This window comes from Natator depressus, chromosome 21, assembly GCF_965152275.1.
Source record: "Natator depressus isolate rNatDep1 chromosome 21, rNatDep2.hap1, whole genome shotgun sequence".
Lineage (NCBI taxonomy): Eukaryota > Metazoa > Chordata > Testudines > Cheloniidae > Natator > Natator depressus.
This window is the reverse complement of record NC_134254.1, coordinates 11,371,544-11,394,398: the sequence shown is the minus strand read 5'-3', so window position 1 is coordinate 11,394,398 and position 22,855 is coordinate 11,371,544. Positions and strand designations below refer to the sequence as shown.

The following is a 22,855-nucleotide window of genomic DNA, read 5'->3' as shown; positions in this document are numbered from 1 at the left end:
TCCTCCTTGGGCCAGCGCCAAGCTAGCAGTGTGCAGCCGGAGGGCAGGACCACGTACCGATTACTGAGCACTGAGGGGGAATTGCTCCCTGCCCCCAGGAGCTCCCGGCCCAGCACAGATGCTGGGGAGCGAGGGAAGCACCATTAGGGGACTGGGGGGACAGTGGCCCAGGAAGGGAGGTCCCCCGCTGTTCGGTTTTCTCAGGGAAGGGGCGGGCCTGGAGGCCGGGCAGTTCTGGGCCATAGGGGCCCCTGTGCAAGCACTGGGAATGCCCCACTGCATGATGCTACTTGCATTTTAAGGCAGCAGCTGGCCAGCCCTGCGGCCACGGCCTTGCAGATGTTCGGGGCACGCCTCAGCGGGTGGCGTGAGCAGCGCCGGCTATCAGGAGCCGACCTGTCTCAAGGCCTCTTCTCCCCCTCCCCCGTTTCCCCCCCAGCTGCATTTCAGACCCTTCACGGTACAAGCCGCGGCACCAAGCTGCCTGGCTCACGCACATGCCCTGCTCCAGAGAGCGCTGCATTTCCCCCCCCCAGCCCACCCCAGGCCGAGAGACTCCAGCCCCACTGGGTGGGGACCCACGAGGAACTGAGCCGAGAGAGAACGAACCCCATCCATTCCCACGCAGGCCCTGCAGCCTCTCTCTCCGCCCCCCTCGCCCGTGAGAAGAGACTCGGTCAGGGTCCCGGGGCCCATCGGCCCAGCTGACGTGACCAGAAGCTCCATTGTTTTCCCTTAGCCCGGCCACCCTGAGAAGGGTGGCGAGCACTGGCCCCTCCTCGGCCAATGCTGCTGGCCAGCCCCTGGGTACGGGGGGTGCGTCTGGCCCCAGAGGGGCCCCCCCATCAGCCCCCGAGCCCTGTGGGGACTGTACTTGCCCTCATGGTAGAGGAGAAGGAACATCAAGCAACAGAGGAGATGGAGTGCCCCCCGCCGCGCTCTAGCCAGGCTGGAAGGGAGGGGGACACACTAGCTGCAGCTCACGAGGGAGCAAGCCCTCACCTTTAGGCACAAATTTGCCTCCTCCAGCTGAGATGAGGACGTCAAATTCATACTGCGCCACGGGAGAGGAGCTGGGCTGGAGCGCAGCCCTCCAGGCACCACCTGCGGAGAAAGACAACGGAGAGGGGGGCGTCGGAGGGGGCCTGAGCGACACCCCAGTATGAAAACTCCCCTGTCCCCCTGCCAGGAACGTTTATACATAACGAGGGGGGTGCGGTCTAGTGGTTTGAGCTCATGGCTCGTCATCAGGAGTTCTGGGGTCTAGTCCTAGCTCTACCAGTAACTCACTGCATGACTTTGGGTGAGCCACTCCCCGCTCCATGCCTCAGTTTCCCCATCTGAACAATGGGGATAATGGTATTGGCCCCACCCCCTGGAGAGGGGAGGAGTTTGTGAAGCTGGATTGGCATTTGTGGAGGCACCAATATCGTTATTTAAAATAAAACAAAAACCTCAGGAGACTGAGGGGAAATCGACCCACAGCTCAAAACCACGTCACGAGTGCGTTAGTCCTCTGCAGAGACTTCAGTTTTGGTCAGCAGCATTTAGCAGGCAAAGGGGATAAATCCCCCAACCCCTCCTCAACCTACACCTAGTTGGGGATTGGTCCTGCTTTGAGCAGGGGGTGGGACTAGAGGACCTCCTGAGGTCTCTTCCAACCCTGATCTTCTATGATTCTACCTGGAGGCAGATCTCCCTGAACTCCAGGGAACAGTCTAGCCCTAGGTGGAGGTGCCAGCAGTGTTATGGGGCGGCTTGAACCCCTCGGTGTGATCTCAGAAAAGTTCACGCACAGCTGGGGCACTTCTCTGCATCCCCCGACCCCAGGACAGCCCCTCCGCAATGAACTGCGCCATCAGCACAGGACAGGCTGGATTTCAGCCAGCGACAGCTGGAATGAGTCCAGGCCACAAGGCTCCGGCTTCCCTACCCCGTCCGCCTCCCTTCTCTGCAGGGGGGATGAGCCCCTCAAACTGCACGTTGACATGAACTTCAACCCCCAGGAGCAAGGCGACCTTCAGGAGGATCAGCTGCAACTGACGGATACCTGGAGAGAGAAAGACAGAGCGAGTGAGCAGAAATCAAAGCTCCCCAGAGCTCAGCCGCAGACAAAGCCCATTCGAGTCCATCCCCCACTCAGCTCCCCTGCCTTGTGGGTCACAGACTCGGACCACTCCCTGCTATCTGACCCAAGGCAGCTCCCTAGCTACTTGCCTGCCAGCTACAGACTTGGGGCCCGGACCTCTCCCCACCATGGGACGCAGGCTGCTTTACCAGGGAAGGCAGCTGCTACTGCAGAATCCCCTGGAGCAGCGCTGGGGTGGGGGGACCCCTTTGATGTGCAGACACAGGTCGAAGAGCATGGGAGATGGGGCTTGGCCCCAGAAGGCAGGTGCCAGCTGTGTTTAATGTGCAGGCCGGGGGCAAAGCTGCCCTTGGTGTGAAACAGAGCGTGGGGGGAGCTGAAATCCACAGTAGCGTCTCCGGGGGCACACTGGGATGGGACAGCCGGGCCCCAGACCCCAGCTCACCCAGCCACAACCACAGGGCACTTTGGCCATTCCACCAGCCTCCCCCACAACCCCAGCTGCAGGTGCCCCTCACTGCCACAATCCCCACAAGCTGCAACATGCCCCCGGCACAGCTCTGTCCACCCTCCCCCCCCCACACACACACACAACCAACCCCTGCCACAGCACTCCGGGCACTGTCCTGTCACCCGACACCCGCACACCCATTTTGCGCCCGACATCCCTGTCCCCAGAGCTGTGCCCGCCCTGCTTCCCCAGCCCCACTCACTGATGTGGTCCAAGGTCCCGGTGCAGAAGCGCCCGTAAAACTTCTTGGCGCCCAGCACCCGCAGGTCATGGATGGTGAAAGGCCAGAGGTGCAGCACGTTGTTGCGGGAGAAGGAGTCTCTCTTCTCCACCAGCACGACGCGGGCCCCCAGGAAGGCCAGCTCGATGGCAGTGCGGAGCCCGCAGGGGCCTGCCCCGATGATCAGGCACTAGAAGGGGCAGTGTCAGAGCTGGGTGCCCGGGGCAGAACGCAGGGGGCTCCCCGCTTACAGGTGGGAATAAGCCCACCAGGTACCCCAGTGCTGATCTCTTGGGATGGGCACGTCTGTCCCCCTGGGGGGCAGAAGGGCCTGACTAGCTGAGGGAGGGGAGACTAGGCCTGGCTGGGATCTCAAGACCTGGCAGGGCTGAGGACTGGGGTGAGGCAAGCGTATTGCAGACGGGAGGGAGCAGGGGGTCTGTACTGCAATAGCCAGGTGACTCCGTCCAAGTTGACCGAGTCAGGAAATTGCGCCAACCCCCTTTGACACAGGGCACGGGTCACACCACTGGTAGGGGAGCGCACACAAGCCCCAGACCAGAAAGTCCTCCAGCTCTGGTCTCCCCTCGTCCCACAGCGGGTCCAACTCCCTCCATTTTCACTGGGCCAGAATTACGGTGATCTGCTAAAAACCCTGGCCTTGTCTGCACTGGGCATTTGTCCTGGTTGCAGCCCCCCCGTCCAAACCCCCTGGGGATGGGCAAAGCCTCTAGATGCTGGGATTTGCACCCGTGCAGCTAGCCCCGGATTCGAGCAGGGGTGAGCTACCCCCAGCACAAGCAGCAGCTTGGTGTGTCAGTCCTGTGGGTTTGCACCAGTGCAGCTATGCTGGGTGGTGTCCAATGAACACTCAGTGCCCGAGATGCTCGCGGAAGATCTCTTTGCGGACTCTCTGCCTGGAAAGCTCAGCCCTTAAAGGCACAGCCTTGCCAGTACCACACACTGATGGCTGAATTCCTCAGCGTAGACAAGGAAGCCCCACGTTCCCCCTGCTGGGAATTCAGCGAGCTGAACCTTTGCAGGTTTTAAAACAATGTGTTTTAGTCTCGGTCCCAGTTGTTCTCATCCAAGGACAGATAATGGGGGATCTAATCTCTCCCAAGTTAGACTGAACAGCACCACCCCCTACTCCCTCCCAGCACTGACACTGCCTGCAAGGAAGCCATTAACTCCCTGTTCTCCACAAGGGGACACAGGCAGAGAGCTCAACCGCCCAGGGAATCAGTATTGGGGCGTGGGACTTCCTGGCTCCTAGCCCCCCCACCCCTCCTGCATGCCCTGGGGCCTTGGACAGAGCAAACACGCCGTATGACCCCTGGCCTAGCCAGCCTGAGGGTTTCGGGAACACTCCCGCCTGGAGCACTAGTGGAGACGGAGTCCAAGTAGGAGATTTCCCGAACCATACTGGCACAGGCAGAGCTCACCAGGACGCTGCGCCATGCCTGCCCTTCGAGCCAGGGGCCCGATTTGCACCACAGATGGGGTTGCTGAACTGCCAAGACCTATTTATTCACAGTGTCAACATCGCAAGCCACTGCACATCCTATCAGGAGCGACCCAGGGTGCTCAGATACCCTGTCTGATCCGCTCAGCTCTGCCTGGAGAGGACAAACACTTCAGCCCTGAAGAGAGCGTGGTCATCACCTCGCTCTGGGCTCACCCCGCACCAGCAATGCGCCCCACGCACCCCCGGCTCTGACCTGAAATGTCTCAGTGCAACGAACCACAGCTGCCTTCAGACAAACACCACTGTTGACAGTGAGGATTCGAACCCACGACTCCCCATACTGGAAGCACAAGCCCCCACCACTTGAGGTAAAAGAGCAGCTCCATTAGCTATAACTTAGTAGTAAGTTGTTACAGTTACTTGGACCTGCCACTAGAAGGAGGCAAATCACACAGTTAGCCTGTGTAATACCTCCCCCTTGCTCTCAGCAGGGGCCCTTCCCTGGTTATACCAGCCATGCCCTCCCTTCTCACCTTGGTGTTGGCACATGCCCTTCCCTGGTCATAGTCTTTGTGTCCAGCCTTCTTATCCAGCTTGCCCCACAGGTCCTTGGCACTCCAGTCGTTAAGGCAGGACTTGAGCTTACGGTAGAACTGCAGCTGGCCCTTGTGCTCCAGACCCAGCTGCCCACATAAGGCCTGGAAGCTGTCCAGCACCTCCTGGCAGTGGCTGGCATGGAGGAAGGTTTCAAAAAGGGAGTGAGCCGGGTTACCCTGCTCCCCATCCTGAGTGTTCATCCTGGGTGCTCGGGGTCAAGAAGGGAGTCTGGAAAACAGTGAGCAAAGCACAGACTGAGCGAGGGAGGCGCTGCGGAGAAGCCACCTCTCAAACAACCCCCATTTCACAGACGTTACCCCAAGGCATGACACAGGGGAAGGGAAACCAGGACCACGGGCTCGCTGTAGCAGATCGGACCACATAGCCCGGTCTGCTGCCACTAGATAGCCAACCCCTGATGCTGCAGAGAAGGACACACACATATACCCACACCGAAACCCACGATGTACCAAGCTAATTGTCCAATTATAACAGACCCCATTTGGGCAACAGCAGGATTTGAACCCAAGAGCTTCAGAGCTAAAAGCATGAGTGTCTACTGCTTGTGCCAAAAGATTAAGGCCTAATACAGCCTTCAGCTATGTTACATTTCACAGCTTACACACAAAGATGTTGGATAGAAACATCAAATACTCTGCTGGGAGGTTGCAACAGAACGCTGTTTTTATTCTTAGAATCCAGAAAGATAACACCGTGACGTTCCCCTGGTGTTATCTGGACCAGTGATCTTCTAGGCCACTCCAGTCCTCAGCTCTGGGAGCCAGCCTTACCCTGCTCTGCTGCGAGACCCCCCACTCCTGAGCTGTTCACGCACTGCCTCTGGCATGTAAGCTGCTCCCAGATACATGGGTGAGCACTTTTGGCCAGCCGCTGCTTGGATTGTGCAACTGAATGACACTAGCCAATATCTCCGGTCCCAGACACAACCCTAGGAACCTCTGTCTTGCACTGTCCAGTTATGCCCACTGGATGCCGCAAGCCTATATGAGTTTGTCAATTTAACAAAGAAATTGATATGTACCAGACTTTGTTATCCCAAGGGGAGTCTCTGACATGCTTTAAACCAAACACACTGCTTCAGGTAGAATAAACAAACAAATTTATTAACTACAAAAGATCGATTTTAAGTGATTATAAATCAAAGCACAACAAGTCAGATTTGGTCAGATGAAATAAAAGCAAAACACATTCTAAGCTGATCTTAACACTTTCAGTGCCCTGAAAAACTTAGATGCTTCTCACCACAGGCTGGCTGGTTGCCCTTCAGCCAGGCTCTCCCCTTTGAGCAGCGCTTCAGTCGCCTGGTGGTGATGTCTGTAGGTGGAGGTGGAAGAGAGAGAGAGAGAGCCTGGCAAACGTCTCTCCCTTTTATCATGTTCTTTCTTCCCTCTTGGCTTTGCCCCCCCACCCTTTAGAGTCAGGTGAGCATTATTTCATCGTAGTCCCGCACTGACCCAGGGAAGGGGGGTGACTCACTCAAGAGTCCAACAGATCCTTTGTTGCTGCCTAGGCTAGTGTCCTTTGTTCCTGTGAGGCTGGGCTGGTCCCATACATGCCCTGATGAGGTGTGAACTGCCCCTCTGCTCCTGGAGAGTTTTGCCTGGGCTTGTTTAAAGCCATGAGGACACATGAGGACACATTTTCAGCCTCGTAACTCTATACATGAAATTACAACCTATAACATTACTATAACAACAATGCTCGGTGCATCATGAGCCTTCCGAAGACACCCAACATGACAAACTTTGCACTGGATACCACAAAATCACATTATAAGGATGAACATGGGGGTGCAGGATGTTCCCCTGAGATACAGAGTGTCACAAACACGCAGCAACAAAAAACAGAGAGAGACAAAACAAAGGTTGCTCCCTAAGGCAGAGAGGCACAATTCACCCCGCCTTGTTCATTTCTACACTGGTTCTTTTCAGACTGACTCAGTGCTGGATCACACTGTTGCTACAGAGAGCCTTTGGCCTGCAAGCTGGATCAGGAACCCACACCCACCTTAAAGGGATAGCTTGCACTTCCAACACAAAAAGAAAAGGAGGACTTGTGGCACCTTAGAGACTAATAAATTCATTAGAGCATAAGCTTTCGTGAGCTACAGATCACTTCACAGTCTTCAATATGCCACAAGATAAAGATCCATATCCTCTTCTTCCTGCGGCAGTGAGTTCCGCAACAACGTGCTGCACCTCTGGCCTTTCACCACCCACGACCTGCGGGTGCTGGGCGCCAAGAAGTTTTACAGGCGCTTCTGCACCGGGGCCTTGGACCACATCAGTGAGTGGGGCTGGGGAAGCAGGGCGGGCACAGCTCTGGGGACAGGGATGTCAGGCGCAAAATGGGTGTGTGGGGGCGGGGTGTTGGGGTTGGTGACAGGATAGTGCCCGGCACACTGTGGCAGGGGTTGGTTGTGTGGGGGGTTTGGACAGGGCTGTGCCGGGGGCATGTTGCGGCTCTGTGTGAGCATCCGCTACAGGAAGAGCGGAGAGAGCATAGGCTAAAGAGCTCTAGGCAGAGCGTTCAGATCTGGTGCACAGAGCAAGGCTCCTGTGGCCACATTTAGGCACCTGAATCTAAGCCACCCACACACTCCACCAACCTCCTTGGGAGCTGCAGATGCTCAGTCCCTCTGGATATCCCCTCTGGGATTTAGAAGCCAAGTGTGACTGTTCTGGCCCGAGAATTGTAGCAATCAGCCCCTTGAGCAAGTGTGACGTCAGGGAGACAGGCCGGAAGTCGGCTTCAGTGCTGGGTAATTTCCTGTGTGCACTGTGCACTCCTCTTCCCCCCAGGATCAGCGGCAGTTTTGTCATCGACTTCAATGGGATCAGGAATCTTACCCCCTCCTCCAGCACCTTCTGTTTAGCCCTTGTCCATACGTGAGAGTCCAGCCACCAGTTTAGCTGCCCCGGGGCAAATCCCCAGTGTAGACGGGCTCCAAGTTGCCATTTGCACTGGTGCAGCTTCCCCTGGTTTCAAGCAGGGCAGAGCTCTGCTGGCAAGAACAGCACCTTGGCCTGACTGCAGTAGTGCAGAAACCCCGGCAAGCCCCAAGGCCTTTGTTTAGAGTTAACTGCTGCTCTGGGTGTTATCTGGATAAAAAAATATTTCATACTCTTGCTGGAAGCTTGGAACATAACACTGCTTTATGTCTTAGAATCCAGAACAGCGGTTCTCAACCAGGGGTACGCAGGCCCCTGCGGGTACGCAGAGCTCTTCCAGGGAATACATCGACTCATCTAGATATTTGCCTAGTTTTACAACAGGCTACAGAAAAAGTACTAACGAAGTCAGTACAAATTAAAATTTCACATATACATACATGTATATTGCTCTATATACCATACACTGAAATGCAAGTACAATATTTATATTCCAATGGATTTATTTTATAATTATATGGTAAAAACAAGAAAGGAAGCAATTCAGTACTAGTGGCTGTGACGCTTTTGTATTTTTATGTCTGATTTTGTAAGCAAGTCGTTTTTAAGTGAGTTGAAACTTGGGGGTACTCAAAACAAATCAGATTCCTGAAAGGGGTACAGTCGTCTGGAAAGGTTGAGAGCCACTGATCCAGAACACACAAGAACCCAAAACAGAGAGAAACAAAGCAGGCTGCTCCCTAAACAGCAAGGAACGACCCACCCCACCTTACTGTAGGCTGGCTGGCCGCAAACTGACTCCGATGTCTGACTCTGATCGCATGCTCTTTGCCACAGAGCCCTGGCCTCTAGCCTACAATCTAAGGGAACACCCCTTCCCGCTCTTAAAATGATAGCTTGCAATTCCAACACAGTCCTCAATACACTACACTGGGTAGTACTGCAAACCCCAGCCTGTTATGTGTTCTCTCCTACCTCGGACACAAACTCACTGCCAGGCAAGTTCCAATTCCAGGATCTTTACTGCAGGCGAGACAAGAAGCACAAAGCACACGGTATTGTTTCCGGCTCTCCTGCTAAGCTTCCAGCCAGGGAATGCCTGCATTTGACTTGCAAATTACACAGACTTGGAATGGAACTGACAAGCGAAGGCAATCGGGATACAAATTAGGGGACTCCTCCAAGGAAGAGGCATTAGAAGGGATTGCCTCTAAACCCTTCCGTTGTCCTGACTCCTCTCCATTGAGTTTAAGGAGTAAAAGGTCTCATCTCTTTAAATTATTATTATTTAAACACTTACGTCGTGGTAATGCCTACAGCCTCCATTGTGCTAGGTGCTGTACGAATAATAAGTGACAGTCCCTACTCCAAAGAACTTACAGTCTAAAGTGCAAGTGTCTCTGGGGCGAAACACAGCAATTGCTTAACAGCGCAATGCAACATGGCACAAAACTTTGGAGGGGGGGAAGAATTCAGGATCCAATGAAAGTACCATGTTTACAAGGGGGCTTTTAAGTCATTATGGAGGTTATCAACCCCCGAGAGTAACGAGGTGCTCACTATTAATTCTTTTAAGCCCAGGGTCTCATGCAATGTAATTACCTGCTGTTTGTAGAGCCCTGGGAGCTCTTGAGGAAAGGCACCGAAGAAATACAACGCAGTTTTCCACCCACAACAGTTTTGCAAGGCAATCAGCCTCCAGAAGCAATGGGGTAATTGATACCAGAGAGGCACAATCATCCCTTAGCATTACCACTGTGTCAGTGTAATATACGCATTTGGGGCAGATCTCTGCCCTGGCTCTTCTCCCACATCACTAATCAATTCATTGCCAGAATGAGAACCATCTAGACACCTATTCAGCTTAGGACTTGTTTTTCAACTGGAGTGGTGGGAGTCCCTGACTTCTGAGATATCAGGGCCACAGAATCGGCGCTCTGCCCAAGGTGCTGTGCTCTGTGAGTTAAGGAAACATTTTATAGATGGGGAAACTGAGGCACGGAGAAATTAAGATTGTGCAGGAAGCCTGTGGCAGAGCTAGGAATTGAATCCCAGCTCTCTCCGGATTCCCAGCCCAGTGCCCCAGCATTCCCCCCCCTCCCCCCACGCCATGGGATTGCTTTTAAGCAACAGAACATTGCCATAAGCTAGGAAGGAGCAGGCCCTCTAGCCTCGAAAGCATCACGCAGCACATACTTGAGCAATTATGTTGTCTTCCCAGGGGCATGGCGTCACAGGGCCAAAGGCAGAGCGAGCAGCTAGCCAACATGCTCGGTAATTGCCGTGAGACACACTTCCTGCTGTGGTTTGTCGCTGTTATGGAACGTAATTTATAGCACACACAAAAATAGAACAATTCGCTGCCAAGAGGTGACTGGGGATACCTGAATCACTCAGGGCGATCTACAGCCCAATTAAAACCACATCAACCCGGGGGTGCTGGAACAATTTTTGTAATGGGGCTGCTGATGATGGAAACCATGTATTTGGTGTTTGTTATTACCAGCTCAAGCCAGGGGGTGTAGCAGAACCCCTAGCTCCAGCACCACTGCATCAACCATTCGAGAGCCACGCACTGGTGTTGTCCCTCCTCTTTAGCTTGGAACAAACAGCACAGGGCATTTCCTGGGGATTGAGGGCTATTTGGGGCTAGCTCGTTCTCATCCCCGTCTTTGACATCTGCTCTGCTCAGCCAGACAGCAATCGCCAGGAAATGAGTCACTGTGAATGCTGAACAATACAATGGGACAATGCAATGCACAAGGAAAGCACAATGGGAAAAGGCAGTTGGACGTTACGGCCTCCGGCCCAGATCCACAAAAGTCCCAGGTTTGGCTCCGTTGCGATCCCCATACCACCCACCATCCCCTGTAGGTTTGGCCTCTGGGCATGGGCACAGCTGCCTCCCTTAGGCACCCGGGACCGATCTCCCACCTAAGCCCCAGAGAGATTCACAAACGGGGGGAAGACTGGGCGCTCGGCCAACCTACATTGCACATGCGGCCTGATCCGGAAGGCGAGCTCAGAGGCTGCAGCCCAGGTCGGGTCGGGTCCCATTCAAAATCCAGCCGGGGATAACCCGGTGGAGCCACCTACCTTCTAAGTCTTATCCCCGGTGGCTAGAGCACTCACCAGGGAAGTAGGAGACTCGGGGTTAATTCCCTCCCTCTCTGGTCCAGGCCAGATCATTGTTTCGTTATTTATCTACAGTGGAACAGCTTCAGCAAGCGAGACTAAGGATCACCACATCAGACCATCCCCTAGCTCAAGGCACACTGGGGAGACCCCGGTTCAAATCCTCTCTCCCCCAGCAGTCCTAGGAACCTAGAACAGGGTCTCCGAGAGAGAGGGGCAGGGCTCAGCACACATCCCTCTCGTCGGCATCTCGCATTGGCCAGCTTGAACGCCCCCCACAGCATGCTGGCCCTTGTGGATCACATTCTGACGCGCCTCGTTTCCCCTAGTGATTGTACAGGGGCCCCGGTGCTTAGCTCCACTTTGTGGTTCGCAGTGTTCCTGTGATTTTCTAGGTGCCTAAAAGTAAGGTGCCATGACACTGAGCGTTGCAAGCAGATCCAGGCCTCTGTCTACACTGGAACTGGCTTTAAACTCTTCTCCAGCAGCTAACCCAGTTCAGAGCACAGATTTGGCTGGGAAATACAAACGGGGCCAAATCACATTCTCATACGACCTAGTGCTGATACAGCGCATTTCACTTGTCCATCCCAAGGAGCTTTCACGAGGGTCGGGGTCAGTATAAAGCATTTTAGAATCTTAGGGCCACCATTTCAAATGAACTCAAGACCCATCCCTGGAGCACATTGTCCCAAGAGTTCAACGCCCCAATAAGGGCATAGATTTTTCAAGAGGGTGGTGAGTTCTTGTGAAAATCTGGCCCCCCACTGCAGGTGCAGCTGAGCTGCTGAACCGTCTGGCCCTGAGTGTGTAAGGTTTGGGTCAGATTCTGGTCTTAGTAACTCTGCTCAGTTACTCCAGACTCACAGCAGCGCTACTGAGATCAAAATCTGGCCCCCCCTTCTAATTTTCCAAACTGGTTTACAACATACTATGGGGACAGGCCCGAACCATGTGGAGACGGAATTTTAAACGAGTTCAGTGAGCATGCTGCCCAGTGTAAACAGCGAATGGCATTATATCAAAGTCACCAAGCCTCAAACTCCCCACCCCAATGGAAAGCAAGCTGGGTTACGCAGGGGAACAGTCTCTTTCATTTGCTTCTGGTGCCACTGCTTTGCTTTTCCCCTTCCGCCTCCTCGACAGCGTGAGTCGTCGTCAGACAGGGCTGTGATTCAAGGACGTGTTGCGTGTCTATCATCCTCCGGTTTTGCTGTGGTTAGGACAATAAACACGGAGAACGGACGGTTCTGGCAAGCCTCAAAGAGGGAATGAGTTGGATTTTATTACCAGCCTTGACTCATTTCTCTTAGGCCTCATGGAAGAAGTTGTGAAAGGTTTTTCAGAGATGCTGGATGCACACAGCATCCACTGTTTTCGCTGGGCTTTGGATCAGGCCCTTGGACTTTCAGAGGCTCAGGCTGAAAGGCAGTGTGGTCCAGGGGGTAGGGCACTGCAGCAGGACCCAAGAAAGCCATCTTCTAATCCCAGCTCCGCCAATTACCTTGTCCCACCCTTCATCTATCTTGTCTATGTAGAGCAGGGCATGTCCCTTACTGGGTGTTTGTACAGCACCTAGCACCATGGGGCCCTCAAAGTCAGCGTTTCTCAATGACCGGTCCGTGGACCAGCGCTGCTCCCTGAGATCTCCCTGACATAGTCGAGGAAGACAGCAAGCCGGTCCCTGGTATCAAAAAGTTTGGGAAACACTGCTCTCTGTAATAATCCATACCTCTGAACACCAGGCCCCGAGTCTTTAGCTGGGATCTGATGGAGAATGCGTTGTGGCTTGTCAGACCGGCCCCGGGAACAATGAATAACTGACGAGAGGCAGGAACAGTAATTAGATGGTGGAAGAGGCCAGGAAAACCCCACACAGAGGACGGGGGCTCTGAGTGACCGAGGCAGAAAACGTGGGTTCAAATCTACATGTAAAACTGGACAAAAAGACATCACTCTCCCTTCACAGGGCAGTGCTCATGGGAGCGTTTCGCACTCATTCCACGTGAGGTTACTTAAAACCAGGGGGGATTCTGACGACCCAGAGTTCTGCCAGGATGCGGGCGTCCCTTCCCCCGACTCTTTGGGCGTATCTGCATGCCAGCCGGAGGCGTAATTTCCAGCGTGGGTAGATGCACGCTAATGCACTGAGAATAGACCTGTAGCTACAGTGGGGTGAGTGCTGGCTGCCTGAGTACAGTCCTTCCCAGGGACCCTAGGCACTGACTCGGATGCTAGCCCGTCCCACCCCGGCTACACTTCTACTTTTATTGTGTTCGCCCGATCAAAGCTAACACACATGCGTCTAACCAAGAAGGAATACACCCCCATCTCCAATGTAGACACACCCTATTCTAATCTATTGAGTTTACAAGCAGTTCAGAGCAGAACCACTGTCACTCCTCTAGGTTTGTGTGGAAACCCTCAGTCTTGGTTGGAGTCCACAATAACGACACCACTCTGAAGTTCAGCAGAGAACTCCCTGTGGTTCCTCTTTGTTCAGCTGGGAAAAAAAGAAAGAATCGGTTTATTGTTGAGTCTTGGAGGAGAAAAGGGGACTGGATCCTCAGAGCTACCAGAGTCAGGAACAGAACCCAGGGGCTTCAAGGCACATTAATTTCCCTGTCCCTCCATCTTTCTATCTCCATTTCACAGATGGGAAAAGTGAGAGAGACAGGACTTGCCCAAATCCACAGAGCAGGTGCCAGTAATGGAACCCAGGAGTCCCGACTTGACAGGCCTGCACTTTAACCACTAGATGGTGATGTCTCCCACATGACCCATTGACTCTCCCACTAAGTTATGAATTCAGAAGTTCTATGTGATAGGTGAGGCTGGTAGGACCGCCTACTATCAAGGTTGCCCAACGCCTCCCACTATAAGACCCTGTTTTCAGTTGCATATCCCTTTGCCAAACTTTAACCGTTTGGACTGAAATTTTCTATGCCAGGTGTCCACTTCAAGCTGAATATTTTTGGAAAATCCCAATCAAACCAGTGTGGCCATATCCAAGAACAGGGCTAAGGACAAATCCATTGTTTTGCCCACATTAAAAAATCCTGGTGACCTTTTCTCCTTGATGCTTTGGCACAGGGTCTTGCAATTTGGCAGAAGGGTGGCCTGTGCATCAGGGATTGCCTTTTGCTGGCCATGTGAAAATCTGCCCAAATTTGGCCCAGTTATAAGCCTTTGAAAAATCGCAGTTCACACATGCTCAGTACAGACTTCTTAGATTTTAGCAGCTTAATTCCCTGAAGATTCTGCATGAACTGAGCGTGCTCCAGCCCGGCACTGAACAGAACTTTCTCAGCAATTGCAGTTCTGGGCTTTTGTGAGCCAAGCCGGGTCTGAATCTGGGCACCTGAATTGAGAGGAGGGAGCCTGTCTGTCCGGCAGCGTGGAGGAGGAGTGCCTGACACGAATGCATAGGGAACAATAGCTGGACCTGGGGAAGTGGGGGGTAAAGGACAGATGTAGACCGGGGCAAGAACCCAGCGGGGAGGGGAGGGGTCTGACATGAGCTGGCCCAGGGACTGGAAGGGGCACAGGATGAGAGAGGGAAACTGGGACTGGCTAGCCAAGAACATTTTTGAATGCTTGACTTTGCAACCTTAATAAAGTTCTTTTAACATAGCTTGTATGTGAATTATATATGATGATACTGACCAACACCTGGCTCTGGAACTAGAGGACATGGAGGACAGTCTAAGAAGATGTGGCTATAAAAGGGACCATATAGGAGTTTCTACATTTGACAAAATTTTAGGGGAACTCAGAGTGACTGAGCTTTGTGACATTTTCTTCATTTCCTCCCCCGCTGGTTCTTCTTCCTCTTCAGTATTTCCTCCTGTGGGCCCTAACCAGGCAGCCTGTAACTAGCTGCTTTCTCTCCTGCTCTGTGCAACCAGCTACCGTTCAGCATCAGGACAAGTTATCTCTTGTGATGTGGCTAGAGCTGCCTGTTACCCTTATGAAGTAGCTACTGCTAGAGCGAGGGAGGGGCTCCAACAAACTCCCTGTCCAAACTCCCCCTGATCTTTGGGGAAGATAAGATCCAAAGCCTAACTCAGCTGCCGTCTCGATGGGCAGAACCAAAAACCTGGCTCTGGACACCCCAGATTTTTCCATCTGAATCCAGGCTCTGAGGCTCATGCTTGTCTCTCATGGCATCTCCCAATGTACGCCCAGAACAGTGAAAGCTTCTCCTGCACCATCAATGGTGCCTCTTACCCGGCTCTGGAGCGATCACACTTCTAGGGGATGACAAGAGAATTCAGTTTCCATGACCCATTTGATTCTAAGCCTCCCAGCTAAGACTGCCAGCAACAGGTCTGGTGGCCTGGGGGGATGTGGGCATCCTAGGAACTTGACTGAGCTCACTTGGGTGTACAGGACTGGAGAAAGGAAGCCAGAAGTTTCCGGAGGGATCTAGTTTGGGGTGACACCTGGAGCTCAGGAGTGCAAGCTGGTGGCTATTGGACATACACAGTCCCTCTCCGCAGGGAACCCTGGCCTCTCTGTATGCTCAGTATAGATCTCTTTCCTACATCTCTGCCTGCCTGCCACAGCACTTACTGCTAATGAAACAGGCAGCCTCCAGCCAAAGCAGCCATGGCCCGTTCCCAAGCGGCAACAACGCACAAAGTCTGTATGCCCCCTGCCCCACCGCACGCACCCAGCAGAACCTCAAGCTGCCCTGGGAGGACTGGAGAGCCCCAGAGAAAGCAACAGGCCGCACAAGAGCTGCCTGCCCTCCGCCCCCACACAGCAGCAGGGACACAAGTGGCGCGGATCTGGGGCAGGGAGGCCTGCAGCTCTCCCTCGTTCGGTTGTTCCCAATGGCGTTTTAATCACAAGACGCTCCTCGTCACATGGACGTAAAAACGCGGGGGCCTGTCTGCCTGATGAGCCGTCTCTGGGCTGCTAGGAGCTGGAGATGCCCTGTGGCTTGCAGCCCACATTAATATCTCATACCTGCTACGCTCAGGAGCTCCGGGCTTGAACGCCACAAAACCGGTGCTGTCTTGCACCCATTTCCCTTCCCCCCCCGTGAGCTCCCGGGGGGATGCGATGTGCGGCAAAAGCCAGTCCCGTATCTCCCTTTCCTAGAAACTGTCCCTCCATCCCTGGCTGTCAGACCCAGGCAGGAGCGGGCTCGGCCCTCTGACCCATTTTGCGGTTGGAGCCACGGCAGACGCTAGCTATAGCTTGTGAAGCAGCAGCTGATGGAGACAGGCTTTATGGAAACAGGGGAATCATTAAAGTGGCCCACAGCAATCCCAGCGGGTCTGAATCACTGGGTGAGTGTGATGCTGGGGACGGTCTGCCTGGCCCCTGGTGAGGGAGACCGGAGGGCGCGCCGGGCTTAACCCTAGCCCAGCTACGTGCCAGCGGGGGGGTGGCTTTATCAGGGCAGCAGGGCAAAGTCCAGCCTGCAGCCTCTGGGGCTGGGCAAAGCGAAACTGAAGGTGGCGAATGCAGCTCCTCACCTGGGCTGGAGAGAGACGGGAGCCCCCAGCTCCAGCCTGCACCTGTACCCTCAGCTCATTAAAGCCAACGGGAGTGGAGCGGCCTCCTAGGAACAGGCTCCTGGAATGGAGCTCCAAGGGGAGGGGGGAAGGGATGGGAGAAATAGGCCCCCCACCTCAACGCTGGGTGCGTTTGTGTGGGAAGGGATAACGACCCTTCAACCCTGAGAAGTGGAGGCAGGGAGCTTGTCCCCTCCACTAGGAAAATATCCCCTTTTTCCCAAGGGAGCAGAAACAGGCAGCAAGTAAGAAGGGGGGCAAATGCAAAGGGGGGCAAAGTGTCAAAAGGGGGGAGGCGGGTGGGATGGGAGGGAGACTGGCAAGAACCCCTCCCCCGCACACGCAGCATGAAACAGGAGTCGGGAGGGGATCTCGGCCCACGCAGGGGGAGAAGTGAAGGGTGATGCTTTGGGTCATGCTCCACCAAGGGAAGGTTTAGTTCCCTGAGGGAGGGAGGATCTACCTCAGGGAGGGACCTTGAGGCTATTCTCCCCCACAACCCCACAGGAGAACAGGGCTGGCTCCTGGCAAAGGGAAGGGAGCGCTGCCCTCTGGAAGCCGGGACCCCACAGGGTTACCCTCCAAAGACAGGCAGAGACAAAGGGCAGCCCGGCTGGGGAAAGATTCCCCCAGATCATGTGTGTGCCAGCCCGTGGGCAGAGTCCAGGCAGATAAACGACTACACAATGCTATCCGAAAGACTCAGCAGCCCGGCCCTGACGTTCCTCCCCCGCCCTGCCCGTCCCCACGGCAGAGTGTATCCGTGCCTTGACACACGCCCTGGGGCTCCTGGCCCAGGCCGGGCGGGGTGCTAGGGAGTCAGACAAACCAGCCAGTCATTCTCCAGAGCAGGGGAAACAGGCCGAGCTGGGGGTACAAGCGAGGTGACAGGAAAGGCTCCTTCTGGTCCCAGCCCAGTGTCTTTAGGAGCTCTTGGCCTCCCTGCATCTCACTCCTCCCTGCTGCGAGGAGCTGGGCCAAGTGCCCCTTCGAGAACCTGGGCTGGCAGCCTCAGCCTCCAAAGCCCCATCACTCACTGCTAGGCCATGTCAGAAGAGTCCCTGAGCCAGCTGGCCGCATTCCTCCAGGCTCTAGCCACGCTGCAGCGTGTCTGGGGAAGTGCCGGACTTCACTCCAGGGACAAACGCGGGGCCAGAGCCTGGGGGCGCAGCATGCTCCTGGCTCCTCCAAGCGCACTCAGCGCTAGGAGCCGCCGACCCGCAAGGTGCAGGGCAGAATCAGGCCCAGGACTCCCCGGGTGCTCAGCACAGAGCTGCAGAGGTGCTGGAACGAGGGATGCTACCGCACCCCCTGGCTTGAATCGTATACAGTTTGGTTCAATGGCTCTCAGCCCCCCCCCCCCGTACAAATGGACCCAGCGCCGCTGGAGAGCTGTGGTGGGCTTTCGGATCACTTGGCCGGTAGCCACATCACTGCCCCCCACCCCGACCCTGCAGCCACCCAGAGGCACCCCTGAGGCTCTTGCAGTGCCAGGAGCTGCCTGGACCTCTCCCCGCTGCAGGTGGCCGGGGGAGACGCTGGCAGGGGCAGGCCCCACCTTAAAGCCCCAAAAGTCGACTTACATGCAGAGGTGCCCGGAGAGCTGGCAGCCCCGGCCTGCCCCTGGCCTGCCCGTGGGGCAGAGGAGGCGCATGGGTTGGCTCGGAGATCCTGGCCCCCCAGGGTCCGCCCCGAGCTCGCTTCCTGCCTGCCGAGGCTGGGCAGGGCAGGGCTGCGTGTGACCGTGCGGGAGCCTCGGTAAGAGAGCAGGAAATGGAGATTAAACCCGCTCTCCGTTTCCTGCTCGCTGCGGCAGCGAGCGCGGTCCAGGCTGTGCAGCCCCCCCGGGCTGGGGGGTGGAGAAGCCGGCAGCTCAGAGACCCGGCCCCCGGGGAGGAGCTGAGGCTGCAGAGCCACTGCCAGGAGCATCCTTACCGGGCAGGATGGAAAAGCTGCAGGATTAGCCCAGCCTGCCTCCGAGGGGCTGTTACTTCCCGCCCAGAGCCGGGGTGGGACCCAGGCGTCCTGAGTCCCTGGCCCCTTCTGTGACTAGGAGCCCTCCCTCCCCGCCCGGAGCTGGGGGTGGGACCCAGGCGTCCTGAGTCCCTGGCCCCTTCTGTGACTAGGAGCCCCCCCGCCCCGCCCGGAGCTGGGGGTGGGACCCAGGCGTCCTGAGTCCCTGACCCCCTCTGTGACTAGGAGCCCTCCCTCCCCGCCTGGAGCTGGGGGTGGGACCTAGGGTTCGGGGCTAGAGCTGGCTGGAAAAAGTTCTTTAAAAGTTGCCAACATTTTTCAAAAGCGTGTCTGTTTTGCAGCGTTCAGAATGGACCAACTCCCTTTTTAAAAAAAAAAAAAAACCCAGAATTGTCACTGAAACTATTCTTGGCTTGCAGAAAACTCAGCTTTCCACACACACAGACTTCTGAGAACTGTTTCTATAACGGTTTGGTTGCAAAATGTTGCAAACAATGTCACAACCCTTCCCCCAACACACACACACCAGCCCCCCCCCCCAAAAAAAGACAACAGCTTTTTGCCATTTTTTTGGTCTTTTTAAGGCAATTGTTTGGGATGGGGGAGAAAAAAATTGTGTTTGAAAATATCTGGCTAGTTCCAGTCCGAGCTGGGCACTCAGACTGCCCTGTTAGCCACCACTTCCTCCCCAAGCTGGGCACAGAACCCAGGAGTCCTGACCCCCAGGCCCCTGCTTGAGCTATCTGCCCTTTAAGTTAGCCCCGTCAATGTCACTCAGCCTGTACCTTTTACAAGGCTCCAAGGACACCCCCACCTCACATGCTCCTCAGCCCTGGGAGTGGGGAAGGTCCCAGGGTGAAGAGAAGAGGGTCCCCAGGGTGAAGAGAAGAGGGTCTCCTGGAGGAACAGGGTGCCCTGCCTGTATGAGGCACAGGAGACCATGCAAAGCCCAGTGCCCAGGATGCTGCTGCGTGGGGCTGTTAGAATCCTTTATCTGCCCCTCCCTTCTAGTCTCAGGGCTTCAGGCAGGGGTGCAGGAACCATGTGGATAGTGGGGGTGCTGAGAGCCATTGAACCAAACTGTCAACCTTGTCAGTGATGGACACCACGTCAAGCTGGGGGGGCAGGGGGCGGCACTGCCCCTGGTTCCAGCCCCTCTTCGTTCAGGGAGAGGCAGCTGCTGGCACCATCACCCCCGCTCACACACAAAGGCAGACACCCCCTCGCACTGGGGAGCTGCTCCCTGGCCTGTCCCTCAGGCAAAGCAAGCAGGAATCTGGAAGCCTCCCACCGCAGGAGCCCCCTCATCCTTTGCTCCCTGGCTGGCCGTGCCCCATATTTAACCCTCCCCTGGCGCTCTCTTTGGAGCCACGGGGTTTTATGCATCTGAGACCTTGTGAGGCCCCCTTTGTTGTGGTGCTCTCAAGCCCCCCCTGCTGTGGGGCTGGCCCCATTGAACTCAGTGGGAGGCTGGGAGCCCATAGGCCCCCCCTCTAGCGCATGTTGTGGGATCAGGCAGTAGCTAAGAGGAGGGAAGCCCTATGCCTCGTGTAATGAGGCACCTGCCAGGCAGGCAGGCAGACCACAGAAAGGGGGTGACTCTGGGCAGGTGGCAGGGCACCATCCAGTGTGTACCCCACATGCCTCCAAGCAGGTGAGGCCAAGGGTGTACCAGCAAACACAGCTTTGGCGCATGGTATTTCCTAGGGGACAGAGACCTGCTAGCATCCCCCAGCTACCTCCTCCCAGCCCCATCCTTCATCTCTCTTACTCTGATCTCCCTGCTCTGCCTAGCCCAATTTTTGACCTCTCACGCCCCGCCCCCATCCCTCCTTAAAGCCTGCCTTCTCTTTATTATTAGTTATCTTGCAGTAGCACCAGCAGGCTCCACCCAGGATCAGACAGCCCTTCCCCAAAGAGCTTCCGTTCCAAATGGATAATGTGGTCAAAAGCAGGGAGGGGAAACTGAGGCACGGCAAGGGGCAGCAGCATGCCCAGCAGCTTTCACAAAACACAGCCCCACTGACTCCCAGCCCACTGGTCCGTCCACTGAGCCGCACTGTCCACAGCCCTCCCTTCTCCCCGCTCCTGGCTTGTGCTCATCTGACTAGTTTAGAGCAGTGGTTCTCAACCACCAGTACATGTACCCCGGGGGGGCGCAGACATCTTCTGGGGGAGGGACGTCAGCTCATCTAGATAGTTGCCTAGTTTTACAACAGGCTGCATAAAAAGCCCGAGGGAAGTCAGCAGAAACTCCAACATCCTGCAGACAAGGACCTGTTTATACCACTCTCTGTGCTATACCCTGAAATGTCAGTGCAGTATTTCCATTTCAGTGGATTTATTTTGTAATTACATGGTAAACATGAGCAAGCCGGCCATTTCTCAGTACTCCTGGCTCTGATGCTTTTCTATGTTTATGTCCGATTTTGTAAGCAAGTCGTTTTTAAGTGAGGTGAAACTTGGGGGCTGGGGCGGGTACGCAAGACAAATCAGACTCCTGCAAGGGGTAGAGTTGAGAGCCCCTGGCTTAGGCGGAGGGGAGATGGTCCAGCTGGTTGTAAAACGCAGTTACATCTATGTCACACACACGCACCCCCAACTTAACAGGCATCACCACCCACCACCCACCGCCCCCCCCCCAATTTCACAAGCACCCCCCAAGTCCTGTGGGCCCCTCTCTGGCTCCTGGCCCTGCCTCCAGCAGCGCTCTGGGTTTTTATAGGGGCAGGTTAAACTTTAAGGCGTTTGTTGACAGAGCTGGGGGAGGTCGGGTGGGGGGGGGCAGGGACCCTTCCTTTGTCTGCTTATTTGCCGAGGTTACGCGGGGGGGGGGGGGTGTTCTATTTGTGTCGGACTCGGCGCGGTGTGTTTCTGAATGTCTGACCCCCCCCCGACCCCTCCCCTCCCCGGGGTAGCTCGCCCCACGTGCTCCCCCGAGATCAGTCACGCAGGGCCAGGAGATAGACGGGACGGCGACTTACAGCTTGTGGGTCAAGCCCACCCCAAAATCCTCTGCTGGACTCCATTAGACCTTCCCCACCTGCAGGGCGGACTGTCCCGCGCCCCGGCGGCCGGGCAACCTCCAGCAGGTGCGGACAATCCCCGGGGCATGGACCCCCAGGGCGGGGAGCCTGGCTGGCAAATCAGGTGATCGGCAATTTCCTCTTTCTTACCCGATCAAAGGCAGGGAGAGCAGAGTGCAGGGGTCCTGGGCTGTGCTCAGCCGGACAAAGCCTGGGCATCGCCTTAATTTCCTGGCTGGGGTTTCCCCAGCTCCTCACAGGCAGCTAGAGAAACTGCCCCCTTTAATGCCCACCCCCACTGATTACTCAATTGCAAGTGTTAGGGGAGGGAGAGCATCTTTCTCTGTGTGATGCACCTGGTGCCCGTTCCTGGGTGCTGCCTTCCAGCAGCTCAGCCCTGGGGCCAAGCATGGGACAGATTTAGATGGCAGAGCATACCATTAAGCAAGCAGCTGATGTCCTAGAATCATAGCACAGCAGGGTTGGAAGGGACCTCAGGAGGTCACCTAGTCCCACCCCCTGCTCAAAGCAGGCCCGATCCCCAATTTTTGCCCCAGATCCCTAAATGGCCCCCTCAGGGACTGAACTCACAACCCTGGGTTGAGCAGGCCAATGCTCCAGCCACTGCGCTCTCCGTCCCCCAGGGTGTCTGAACCTTACACCTGCAGCCTTCAGCGGCTTGGTTACAAGTATGGGACCCTTCTGCAAACGGCTCAGGTGAGAGCCCCCGTGAGGATCGTAATAGCAACCAGACAATAGATCCACAGAGAAGTAAAGGTAGCACCACGGTTTGTTCCGAGGAGTCCATATGTTAAAGCATCTCCCTTGTACCTGATTGGGGGGGGGGGGTCTGTCTCTCTTTTCCCTTCCCCGCCATGGGGAGGAAGTGAGTCTACACACTCACGCAGAGTGTGCAGACAAAAGTGGCACTTGTTCCCCTGGCCCTTCCCCCAGGGGGAGGATTAAAGCAGGAACCAGCAGCTGCTTGGGGGAGGAGGCTGCATCTAGTCAAGAAGGGAGAGAAAGGGGCTGAGGCCCTTCAGGGCAGCTCAACCTGGGGGTGGGGGGGAGAAGAGAAGGCCAGGAGCTGCTGGAGGTACCTACAGCCTCCCACCCCTCCACTATCACACACCCCCTTAGCCCATCATAGTACAAGGGACCCTTGCACCAGAACCAGCCTGGCAAAGCCCTGTCTGGGATGATTTAGTTGGTGCTGGTCCTACTTTGAGCAGGGGGTGGGACTAGATGACCTCCTGAGGTCTCTTCCAACCCTGATCTTCTAGGATTCGGCTGACAAGGGACAATCTGATACTGCTGAGCCCAGCTCTCATAGGTCCAAGTTGGGGCAGGGGCCCCTTTCACATCAATAAGCCTCCTGGAGCCACCCTGCAGCTT

The 22,855-nt window shown here is 55.5% G+C and overlaps 1 protein-coding gene across 2 annotated transcripts in view; it reads right to left on the bottom strand.

The window, feature by feature from the left end:
• The window catches only part of MICAL1 (microtubule associated monooxygenase, calponin and LIM domain containing 1), a 40,154-nt gene extending 21,787 nt beyond the window's left edge, over positions 1 to 18,367 (bottom strand). For both annotated transcript variants that reach the window (XM_074936496.1, XM_074936497.1), the window contains exons 1-5: positions 18,044 to 18,367; positions 4,822 to 5,113; positions 2,803 to 3,010; positions 1,934 to 2,050; positions 1,003 to 1,104 (exon numbers count right to left, since the gene is read on the bottom strand). In XM_074936496.1, the coding sequence (XP_074792597.1) occupies positions 1,003 to 1,104; positions 1,934 to 2,050; positions 2,803 to 3,010; positions 4,822 to 5,085 (691 nt within the window). In that variant the 5' untranslated portion in view covers positions 5,086 to 5,113; positions 18,044 to 18,367. The remainder of the gene's footprint in view (positions 1 to 1,002; positions 1,105 to 1,933; positions 2,051 to 2,802; positions 3,011 to 4,821; positions 5,114 to 18,043) is intronic.
• Between the last annotated feature and the right edge of the window lie 4,488 nt (positions 18,368 to 22,855).